Source organism: Anopheles cruzii, chromosome 3 (genome assembly GCF_943734635.1).
Source record: "Anopheles cruzii chromosome 3, idAnoCruzAS_RS32_06, whole genome shotgun sequence".
NCBI lineage: Eukaryota > Metazoa > Arthropoda > Insecta > Diptera > Culicidae > Anopheles > Anopheles cruzii.
The window spans coordinates 27,589,219-27,600,119 of NC_069145.1; the positions used below are offsets into that span (position 1 = coordinate 27,589,219).

Below are 10,901 nucleotides of genomic sequence, written 5' to 3' on the forward strand. Positions count from 1 at the left end.
AGTCGCTCTCACGTTTGTTCTCGCCCACCGCGGCGCAATCGGGGAGCGAAGAGAGGTTCACACTTCGCGCGAACGAGGTGTTTTTCGCCCCTTTCGGCAGCGGCCAACACGAGACTGTCAAAGTAAACTTTGATCGTAAAAAGGGGTGTTTGCCGTTTAATTTGATTTACCTAACTGTTCCATCAAACAATAGGGAACAATGGTCTGGGGCATTCGCTGGATTGCCGCGAATGGCGCTCTATTTTTAAAACTAGCCAGATGCGAATCGATTTCAAACGTTGGATTTCGCTCACTTTTCGCCTGTACGCACAAAAAGATCGAAATTTAATGGATCTTTAACAGGATCGCCATAAGTCTGATTTTATTTGCTATTATCGTTAACCAGTAAACAAATTAAGTTGTCCAATACATCCCATCCGCTGATTAATCACGATCCACTGCTGAGATTTTCGCCCCAAAAACACTCCCAATTCGACAGTTCGTTGTCAATCTGATGTTGCGGATTCGCTCGGACCATCGTTTGGTCTCGCTCTGGTCGCGAAGCACCGACCGTGCGGGTCATCCTTTCTCAGCGAAAGCGCACAGGGAAAGAACGGTCGGCTGATGAATTGTTGCACCGAACCGCTAGCAGTGATTGCACAACGGGGCCACCACCGTTACCATGCGAAGTAAACCGTGCGCACGTCTGTCATTCTGATCATCGCACAGTCTTCAGCAGCAGCAGCACAACGTACGACGAGACGAGCAAGAAGTGCAGAGCGTATAGTAGGTGCTGCACTGGTGATAATAGAGGAAAAGACGGGGTGCATTGGGAATAGTTGAGGATCACAGGGCTCGACCCTTCGTTCTGGTCTTCCGATCATCGGCCCTCCGCTGGAGCAAGGATAGAGCCCGGTATCGTTCCAGTACCGTCTCGAGAATCCTTTCGACGCTGCGAAGAGGCTGTCTCTGCGTATTTTCACATTCTCCTTTTCTCAACCCTGTCGTCGAAAGTCCGGTCGGTCAGGGAGAGCTTTCGCTGTGAATAGAGCAAGAAAAAAACGAACGAACTACTAGAGGAAAAATGAAATCCATCACGAACACCGTCCGATAGAGCGAGTGGTCGAATCGTACCCGACGCAACAAAGGTCGGGTGGGGTCGAGCACGTCTCCCCTCGGAAAACGTCTGGTCCACGTACATAACACCCTCGATCGGGAGACGGCAGTCTTTGGGTGTCTGGAGTTTTGTGGAACAACAAAACGACTGTCCCAAACTACAGGGAACCAGAACCAGTGACCACGGGAAGGAGTAGAAACGGTGGAAGCCTCAGCGGCGTCTTTCCCGAATGGATGTGATCGGACACGGTGGTCCGACAGCGACAGCAACGAAGGCCAGCAGCAAACTCACCAATGGAACGGCACGGGACGAGACGAGTAATAAAGACGTCACCACCGCCGCGGGTACCGGACGGAAGAAGACGAAAAGGAAAAACCGAGCTAAAAATAGTCAGCGAGAGGAGACGACGGACACGGCGGCGACGGCGGTAGGTGATGACCCGTCCGCAGTATCGGTATCGCCATCGGCTGGTGATGTAAATAGTAGTCATAGTAGTAATCACGCCAGCAACGGAGTGCCGGAAGGGGAGGCGGCAGACGTTGACGCAATTAGTAGAAAGCTGGAGCAGTGTGTTCACGTTAGCCGCACGAACGGACTAACGAATGGGTTGCCAAAGTTGGACAAACCGTTCGGCAGTTTCTCGCCAGCGCATACGACACCGAGCGGCGGCGAGGCAGGGCAAAACGATGGCAACGAAAAGTCCCCTCGGCCAGCGATCGGTACAGCGGCGCACAGTAAAAAGGGTAAACAACGATCGAAGCAGCAGAAAAGGGCACAAGACGATGATGGCACACACGACACGGCAATGGTCAATGGGGGCGACGAACAGGAATTCAGCAGCGTCCGGGCGGTCCAAAGTCCCGCGTCCGATTCGGCTGGGATCGGAGCTACCGGTGAAGCCGGTACAAGGGCGTCTTGTGGTGGCAGGGAGGGAGCGATGAAAGATCATCCGATCACCACCAACCTTTCTCTGGGTGCCACTGACGAGAGTGCTTCGTCCCGCAGCAGCACGTCTACCTCATCGATTTCGTTACCACAGGAAGCACCCGCCACGGAACCGCCGATCGCAATCACCTATCAGGTGTACGAATCGGAACGGCAGATGCCCGCCATCATGGCCCTCATACAGAAGGATCTCTCCGAGCCGTACTCCATCTACACGTATCGTTACTTCATCCACAACTGGCCGAAACTGTGCTTTTTGGCGCTGCACAAGGAGACGTGCGTCGGTGCGATCGTCTGCAAGCTCGACATCCACCGGGAAAACGTCCGCCGGGGGTACATTGCGATGCTGGCCGTGGACAAGGACTACCGGAAGCTAAAGATCGGTACAACGCTCGTGCAGAAGGCAATACAGGTGAGGTCCTCAGAAGGCGCGCGTTGTTCGACGACGAGTTTACAGACGGGGTTTCTGCTTTTTTCGAACAGGTTATGCTTGACGATAAAGCCGACGAAGTGGTGCTAGAAACGGAAATAACCAATCAGCCCGCGTTGCGATTGTACGAAAATCTGGGCTTCGTGCGGGACAAGCGGCTCTTTCACTACTATCTGAACGGTGTCGATGCGCTGCGGCTGAAACTGTGGTTCAGATGAATGCTCCTCTTCGCCCGTTCGTAGCTCGTTCGCAGGTGCAGGTGGGCACGTAGTAGCGGAATAGGAAAGCCTTCAACATTTGGCGATAGGTTCGGGAAACTTGCGTTTCAACATTGCAACCGCGCAACTGTGGCAAAACGTTGTAAAAAGTTGTAATTTTTTGTTGTTGTTAATTTCTCTTTCCAAAGCACCAGGCATCTTGAACGATTCGACAGATTGCATGGCACGGATTACTTTGATTTGAAACCGAGTCGGACTAGGAACAATTGACGCGAGTCTTTTTACCGTTGTCACTTGGTACGCAAAAGAATGTTGCCGTGTGCATCCGGTTTTTTACACTTTTCGTTTGCCTCTTTTGCCGTACCACATCGTGTGCGGTTCTACGGCTCCCAATATTTAAGTTAGCATTAAAGGATAATTTATTGTGCGCACTGTCCGCTATGCTTCCGAATGCTTCCACTTGTCTTCTTGGCAACAACGCGCTCGTTCGGCTGTGGGCCCAGATAGCTTTCGATACTGCAAGATAGGGACAGTGTACAGAACGGGATTCGGGGGGACAGGGCCTTTTTGGGACTTTGGGTTGGTGCGGATTAGTAGCAAAATGTGTGTTTTCTGTGTGTGTGTGTGTGTCCGTTTAAAGTGTCTTCACGTGGCTGGCGAGCTTTCGTCGAGCGAGGATCGTAGCGTACGACCACCACCCTTGTGCCCTGTGTTCACTGACGAGGAGACGCTCCTTCATTCACCCCGAAACAGATTGCAATACTTTTGATCCACCAAGGAACGCGAATAAGGTGTGACAATGGAAGCTCTACAGTCCATTGCAAAGTCTTCGACGGTTGGAGCGACTGTACAGGCTGCCTGGTAGCAGAAATTTCGATCAGACCGCCTCTCCTCTGGAGTGTGGTTCTCCCGCGATCGGTAGTCGCTTACGAATCTTTCGCCTCATTTTGAAATTGCGAAAAAAGGGCAATCCACAATACCAAAACTAGCGTAGGACTTCATCTCGCGGCACCTGTGTACAGGTTACTGCCTGTGGTGCGCCTGGCCACCACACTGCAGCAACAAGTCCAAGGAAGCAAGGCTGCGCGGCGTAACTGACCGCAGGCAGTGAGAACCGGAACCGCGACGGATTAGACGCGATTTGCAAATTGTAAATAGTCGAACAATAAAATCAAATACCAAACGAAAGGCTCAAATGACTTCGCTATCGAGGCATGAACCCTCCTCCAACGAGGTAAGAACGAAAGAAAGGACCACAATGTAAAATTATTACATTTTTTATTCAACACTTTTAAGACCTTCTCGTTAATACTTAATGCTAAGTCTACCTCGCCGAGCCCCTTTTCTCGGCGCGTCTATGAGGGCTTCTAGTTTTGCTTCCACTTTTGACGTTCTCTACGGAAACGTGGCCAAACTAAACAGACTAACGAAAGGACCGGATGAATAACAAATTGGATCGAACAAACTAAAACGGCTAACTTTTAGGAGTAATTTTACAACAAAACCTTGGCGCACTCAAAAACACAACCTTCCGTTCGATTCAGTTCGAGTTCTTTCAGGCAACTGCAAATGGCTGTGCTGTGCATCTTCGAATGGCAAAAGAAATGTAGTACGAGAATGAGGCAGGTCCGTAGTACCAGCGTATTGTTATTATTGCTCATTGTTGGGAGTTGTTTACATGTTTAATTTTGCGTGTTAGAAACATTAGTACAAAGACGCGGATAAAACTGCAAACAATTGCTTTCTCGGGCTCGCAACACACGCAAATGTTTCAACGCATCCAATTCAGTTGTGTCGTAATTTGTTTACCTTTTTTTTAGTATTAACACCCCCGTTGATTGTTTGTTTTAATTTATTTTAGGCTAAAAGTGTTCACGTAACGATGATGAAAACAAGGGCAAAGGTTTAGGTTGCGGGGTTGAAAACGTTCACAGGAGGGCACACAACACGCGTGGCGCACAAACCGAGGGCTGGAAGAAGACGGATATCCTTCCTTTCCGCGTCCCGAGTTAAGTAAGCAAGTAAGCTTCCCGGTGCTCGTTTGGTCTGGCAAAGTCTGGCCAGCTCGCAGCAGGCAAGCTTGTGAGATACTTTCGAAACTTTTTGTTTGTGGTGAATTTTCTACTAATAATTAGGCACCCAAAAACGGCCCCTCGTGGCCACAGTGTGTTTGGGGGGTTGAGCGGCTTTGAGCAAGAAAAACGGAACTATAACATGGAAGGAAGTTAACGAAACGCTGTTTCACGAAGCTGTTCCTGTCCCAGAGCACCACCGGCACCAACATCTATTAACCTGAAATCATGTTCTGCTTGTTTCACTCATCGTTTCACACAGTTCTTCTGGGCGCTGAGCGGTTCCGTTCGCATTTGCATTTGCTTTCTCTATTTGTTTTGTTTTCCTATTCTCTTACACGCTCTCAGCTCTCTCTTCCTATCTTCCTATCGTTACATCTTTCGTTTGTTTTGTATTGTTTTGTCTTCGCTTCTCGTTTATCGTTTGTGTGTTTTTTTTTAAGTTTGTTTCGTATATTCGCGTATTTGTTTTATTTTTGCTTTGCTTTTTCGCTCGTATTCGTCGGTTTAGTGATAAGGCAGATTTGTTGCACGGGCGTGGAGGTGGATGGAGGATTCTGGGGAGGTTTCGCTCGTGTGTCGGTGTGTGCGTTAGCGTGCGGCAGGCACGCACGACACGCACACACCGCACAGTCGCATTCACGGACCATCCGGTCCCTACGAACCGGCCATTGACGTTTGTTGTGGGGTTAGCGGTTGGCCGGGCGTTTGCTGGCCCCCTTGTGGCGTCTGAGGTGTCAGGGGCCCTTGTTGACTGCCGGGCCCTTGTTGCTGCTGCTGCTGCTGCTGATTCGAGCCCGGTCCCTGACCTCCTCCGCCGTGCTCGGGCGAAACGGACGGTTCTTTCGTTTTCCCACCGTTGGCCGTGCCGTTCGCACTGCCGCCAGCGCCGTTCGGGTTGAGGTTAGGGTTCATGCCGGACATGGGGCCGGACATCGGCCCGCCACCATTGCTGCCACCACTACCGCCACCGGTGGGTGTGCCGGGCTGCTGGGGAAGAGGCGGATTGGCGGGAAGCATCATTTGCTGCTGTTGCTGCTGCTGTTGTTGTTGTTGCTGTTGCATCGAACCCTTCGCGAGATCGTCGTCCATTAGGGGGGACTGCGCTATAGGATGGCCACCGAGCATCGAAGACGGATCCGGGCCCATCTTTGGTCCCATCATGTGACCACCGGGCACCCCTCCACCGCCACCCGGTGGCATCCCCATCCGTTGCATCCCTCCCGGGTTAAACATTCCCGGCCCGTGATTGTTCATCACACCACCGCCTCCCCCGTATCCGCCGCCGCCGCCCGGTCCCATTTCGGTCATCGGGGGAAAGATTGGGTCGGGGTCTGCTTTGTACATGCGGTTCATCGGCCCCGGACCGGGCCCACCACCTCCGCCCATCGGTCCTCCGCCGCCGCCACCGCCCATCGGACCACCGGGACCCATGGGGCCTCCGGGACCCATCGGGCCACCCATCGGTCCTCCGCCGCCACCCATCGGCCCGCCACCGCCACCCATACTGTACATGCCAGGGTTCATCATGTTCGGTTTGTTGTATTGCATCGGAGGGATCTGCTCATTGATCATGCCCGGTCCCGGTCCGGGGCCCGGTCCCGGCCCGTCCGGTCCCATCGGTGTGTTCATGAACGCCGGATTAAGCGGTCTGTTGGGGGGCCCGCCGCCGCCGAAGTCGGGTGGCATACCGCCCCGGAACTGGGGCCTCATGCCCATGCCGTGCGGGTCCATCATGCCGCGCTGCTCGGGAAAGAACATTTTCTGCATCTGCCGCAGGGTGGCGAGCTGCTGTTCGCGATGTTGGCGCTGTTGGGGCGTCAGATTCTCGTCCGGCACCTTCACACCCTGCAGCGATGGTTGCGGATGGCCACGCGATTGCGACAGGACGTTGCCGCCCTTCATCAGCGGCAGCGAGGCGACCAACGAATTCATCTGATCGATGATCGTCGAACTCGAGTGGCTTCCGCCCCCAACTCCTCCCATCGGACCTGGACCCCCACCCGGACCGCCGATCATCCCACCGCCACCCGGACCACCACCCGGCACTCCACCGCCCGGCACGCCACCACCACCACCACCGCTGGGGGAGATGTGCGAACCGACGGGTGATGGATTTTCCATCTTCACGCCCGGGTGGCCACCGCCGAGGGCCGACGGATCGGAGCCGTCACTCGCTCCGCCACTTCCTTCCATGCACGAAGAGTTGGGCGTGTGGTGGATGGTGGACGGTTTCGACATCCCGTCCGGCCCCATCCGCATGTGGCCGCCGCCACCACCGACACCGTCCACCGGGTACATTGGCAACCCAGAACCATCCTGGTCCATGCAGGCGCCCGCATTCGGTATGTGGTGTATCGTGGCCGACTTTTTGCCCATCACCGACGGATCCGGACCCGATCCCGGCCCCCCGGCCATGCGCATGTGATGATCAATCATGCCAGCTGGACCGCCGCCGCCGCCAAACATCGACGCCATTCCAGGCGGTGGACCCCCGCCACCGCCGCCGTCGCCGTCACCGAGGCACGAGTTTGCCGTATGGTGAATGGTGGCCGATTTCTTCATCCCCACGTCCGGTCCCATCATCCCTCCACTGCCGCCCCCTCGCATATGGTGGTCGGGCGATCCATGACCTCCGTGATGGCCGTGGTCCATCCACGGTGACATGGCTCCCGGTCCCACGACACTGTTCCCGCCGCCGCCGCCGCCAAGCTCATCGCCCGGCCCACCGCCGCCACCGCCACCACCACCGCCAGGACCTCCACCGCCACCACAGGGCCCGAGCTGGTTCCGTTTCTGCATCTGTGCACAGTGATACGCGATGATCGAGTTAAACTGGCCGCTCAGCACCGCTTCGGCGCCTTTGTTGGCAAGCGCCGTCGAGAAGACGAAGATCTGGCTTTGCTGTTGCGTGTACTCGAGCTTGTTCGACGGCTTGTTGCCCATCAGCCCGGCCAGCCCCGGATTGAGCTTGCCATCAAGCGGATGACCATCGAGCCCTGGGCCGCCGGGACCGCCGCCAGGACCACCGCCGGGACCTCCTCCGGGACCACCTTTTCCGAGCGCCTCGAGAACACCGCCCGCGTTGGGAACGCCACCACTGTTAATACTGCAGCCGTCCGATGCTTTCATGCCGCTCGGGCCGCCGGGCCCCACCGAGCCGGGCCTTCCGCTCACCGATCCGCCGGGTCCTTTCATATCGTCCTGGAAGGCGCGGTGGCAAAAACATCGATTTAATCCCGAGCCCGATCAGTTCACTATCGGTAGCACTAACATCACCACGCACCCGTCGATCTTTTCTCCTTCTTACCTGCTGCTGCTGTTGTTGCTGCTGCTGTTGCTGTTGCTGCTGCTGTTCCAGTTTGGCCGCAGCCGCCTGACTCATTTTGGTTTTCCGGCCGCCGCCGCCGCCACCGCCACCTTCGTCGGACTTTGAATCCTTCTTCGGCATGACTGCTGCTGGCAGATAATGCTGCTGCTGCTTCTGATAGACTTGTGGCTGATAATCGTACAGCATTCCACGCCCGCCGCTCAGGGAACAACCACCATCGAGAGCGAACGAGCGCCCGGTCTCTGTAACGAGTGTGCTTTCTGTCCACGGGAAGATCGGATCTCCTTATCCACACACACACACACACGCACACGCCGTTCGATCGAAGCAATCACCGCACCACGCTCGCGGACATCTCCAAGGTAACAGCTGGATATTAATCGTCTGAAGTTGTGACCCGCGCCAATCCTGCCAACCAATGTTTTCCAATCACAGTAAGCGGTTGAGAATCGTCACGAGAATAAAACAGATCAACTTCCGACCGTAAACACGAGCATTTGGTTGGTTGGTTGGTGGGAGCGACGCGGAGGAGCGGGGCTGAAAGATGGTAAACAACAGGGTACTACCGTCTGCCGTCGTCACGGGAATCACGGCAACTAGTTTCCAGGCTGTTCGGGGGTACCAATATGGCCGTGGCACTCGGCTCGGCTGGTCGCCAACAACCAGCTAAACGGCCCCGACCGTTGGATCCGTGTTTTTCCGGAACTTCCGTGTATCGAGCGCGCGGCGCACACACACAGCTTCCCGCGGGGGAAAGCCACACACTGCCTGGCCTGACGATCGACCGACGGCCCGCGATGCCTATTGTGCCACTCACTGTGTTCCGGAGGTTGCGAACGGACCAGGTTCCGGATTATTTATGATTCGACGCGAGCAGAAGAAGATATCTGCTGCTGCTCCTGGTACTGTGGTGATTTGCTGCTGATTGACAGTTTTCGATTAGGCAGCACACGGCGTCCAGCCGCCACTTTGTCGTGTTGCTGCGAGGCGGCCGAATTTGTGGGCTTTTTTCACTGTTCTTTCGGTTCAGCCGCCCGGGCAGATGAAACTATTTCGCCGCGGCGAGAACGGCGAGTTGACAGCTGCTGCACCGCTCTCTGACGGTCGCGCTGTGTACAATTGTCATCCAAGGGTTATGCTTCCTTCCTTCACAGACTGTGTTCAATTTACCTTTACCAAAAGACTTACGTTTGGTCGATATACGTTTTCTACGAAATGTATGAAACGATAAGCTTGCCCTTCCTCAATCAAGCAAGTTTATTGCATTCCTTTTTTCAGATCCCCATCGCAGACAGTGATTATTTTTTCATTTTTATGAAATCCGACTCGAACTCGTACACACCGATTGATTGCTTGTTTTTCTGGTCATATTCCACCCAGTCGTCTTCCGAAAGGTCAACATCCTCGAACGATGGTCCGTTTTCGGTGGCCTTTGCAATCCAGCCGGAACGGGGACTAAACTCGATCGGCTCAACACCACGACAGTCAAATGCGACGATTGTTTTCTTCTTACCGGAATCTCCGGCCAAGTAGCTAGCTGCAAAAGTTAAGGTTTGAGCCAAGTGTTCTTGTGCCTGCTCACAGGAAAAACCTACCGTTCGAGCCTTCGATGATGTCGATACTGTTTTCTCGGGAGCACATGCGGCATTTCATATAGAAGTGGAAACCTTTCGGATTGCGTGAATCTTCGTTAACCCGTTCGCTTTCCGTTAAGTCGTGCCACTTGTCGGATACCTCACCACAGTTCGTGCACTTGATTTTCAAGAAAAACGCATAATTCGGATGGTTAGTCTTCAGCTCCTCGATGTTCTCTAGTGTTGCTTTGATTTGTAGAGCGATTTTCCCCATGTTCTGGTTCAGGAGAGCAAAGTGCTGTGTTTAAGATCATATACCCACAACTATTCTCGGATCGCCACTTTAGTTCTCTGGTACGTGCCGTTTTTATGTGGTTCAGGCTTTCGAGACCGGTATTGTACCGAAAACATTGCTCTTATTATTATTATTATCTTATTGTTTTTATTTTTGCAGACACAAATAGGAGGGGCTGTCACTGTTGACAGCAGGACGTTCCCAAAGGACGGCTTGATTGTAAACAAATAGTGTGTTCATAAATTGTAAACTGCTGGTAGCATACTCAAGAGTTGAAATTGTCCGCCACGATCAAGTTTCAAGAAGTGCAAAGACCCCTGTTACTCTTGGGATGCCATTATGAATTCGATCGACACTTCGTGCTGCCGATTATGCCTGAACAATCCCCCGGCCGATGGGCTAGTATTTTCGGTTTACGAAACCCATCAGGGTTTTGTTCTAATGGACGTGATTGACGAATTGTTCGGTATAAAGGTACGAACAGTGAACTTCACGGCCGTTTGATGGCATTTTCAGAATTTGGGAATTCTTGTTTTTATTCTAGGTAATCGTAGAAGATCAACTGCTCACCGTTTGTATGAGTTGCTTCAGTCAAGTGACTTCCGCCCACAGCAGTAAACGATTGTTTGTCGAGAACAATCTGAAGCTACAGAAAATGCTTCAAAGCGACTCTGCCGACCAAGATGTGCACGGCGGGGGGGAAAAGTACAATGTGACCGCAGCCGAGCCATCTACGCAGGAAGACAGTCGAGAGAAGAGTGATTATGCCACCGAGTACACCGAAGTGGTGATGGAAGTACTGACACACATCGATGGGGAAGAAGAAACCTCTCTCGTCGCCCAGGCCCCATCCGCTCAGGAAGACGGACAAAAGACGAGTCATTATATCACCGAGGACACCGAAGTGATGGAAGTATTGACACACATCGAAGTAGAAGAA

At 53.5% G+C, this 10,901-nt stretch overlaps 3 protein-coding genes across 3 annotated transcripts; 1 reads left to right on the forward strand and 2 right to left on the reverse strand.

Moving 5' to 3' along the window:
• Nucleotides 1-834: 834 nt before the first annotated feature.
• Nucleotides 835-3,864, forward strand: LOC128271395 (N-alpha-acetyltransferase 30-like). The gene is made up of 2 exons (XM_053008890.1): nucleotides 835-2,453; nucleotides 2,525-3,864. The coding sequence occupies exons 1-2, from the start codon at nucleotides 1,326-1,328 to the stop codon at nucleotides 2,687-2,689; spliced, it is 1,293 nt and encodes a 430-aa protein (XP_052864850.1). The 5' UTR covers nucleotides 835-1,325; the 3' UTR covers nucleotides 2,690-3,864.
• Nucleotides 3,865-4,011: 147 nt separating this feature from the next.
• LOC128271459 (collagen alpha-1(III) chain-like) lies at nucleotides 4,012-8,551 on the reverse strand. Its single transcript, XM_053008996.1, has 2 exons — nucleotides 8,048-8,551; nucleotides 4,012-7,965 (listed from the first exon to the last, which is right to left on the reverse strand). Exons 1-2 carry the CDS (start codon nucleotides 8,276-8,278, stop codon nucleotides 5,419-5,421), a joined length of 2,778 nt encoding a protein of 925 aa, XP_052864956.1. The 5' UTR covers nucleotides 8,279-8,551; the 3' UTR covers nucleotides 4,012-5,418.
• Nucleotides 8,552-9,333: 782 nt separating this feature from the next.
• LOC128273462 (UPF0587 protein GA18326) lies at nucleotides 9,334-10,047 on the reverse strand. The gene is made up of 2 exons (XM_053011430.1): nucleotides 9,688-10,047; nucleotides 9,334-9,629 (listed from the first exon to the last, which is right to left on the reverse strand). Exons 1-2 carry the CDS (start codon nucleotides 9,938-9,940, stop codon nucleotides 9,391-9,393), a joined length of 492 nt encoding a protein of 163 aa, XP_052867390.1. The 5' UTR covers nucleotides 9,941-10,047; the 3' UTR covers nucleotides 9,334-9,390.
• Nucleotides 10,048-10,901: the final 854 nt, after the last annotated feature.

Bases quoted from the DNA above. Each gene is read 5' to 3' on its own strand.
- LOC128271395 (XM_053008890.1), top strand. From the start codon at position 1,326: ATGGATGTGATCGGACACGGTGGTCCGACAGCGACAGCAACGAAGGCC. The intron at 2,454-2,524 runs GTGAGGTCCTCA...TTTTTCGAACAG, and splicing joins TCGTGCAGAAGGCAATACAG to GTTATGCTTGACGATAAAGC.
- LOC128273462 (XM_053011430.1), bottom strand. From the start codon at position 9,940: ATGGGGAAAATCGCTCTACAAATCAAAGCAACACTAGAGAACATCGAG. The intron at 9,630-9,687 runs GTAGGTTTTTCC...TAACTTTTGCAG, and splicing joins CATCATCGAAGGCTCGAACG to CTAGCTACTTGGCCGGAGAT.
- LOC128271459 (XM_053008996.1), bottom strand. From the start codon at position 8,278: ATGCTGTACGATTATCAGCCACAAGTCTATCAGAAGCAGCAGCAGCAT. The intron at 7,966-8,047 runs GTGCGTGGTGAT...CGCGCCTTCCAG, and splicing joins GAAGGAGAAAAGATCGACGG to GACGATATGAAAGGACCCGG.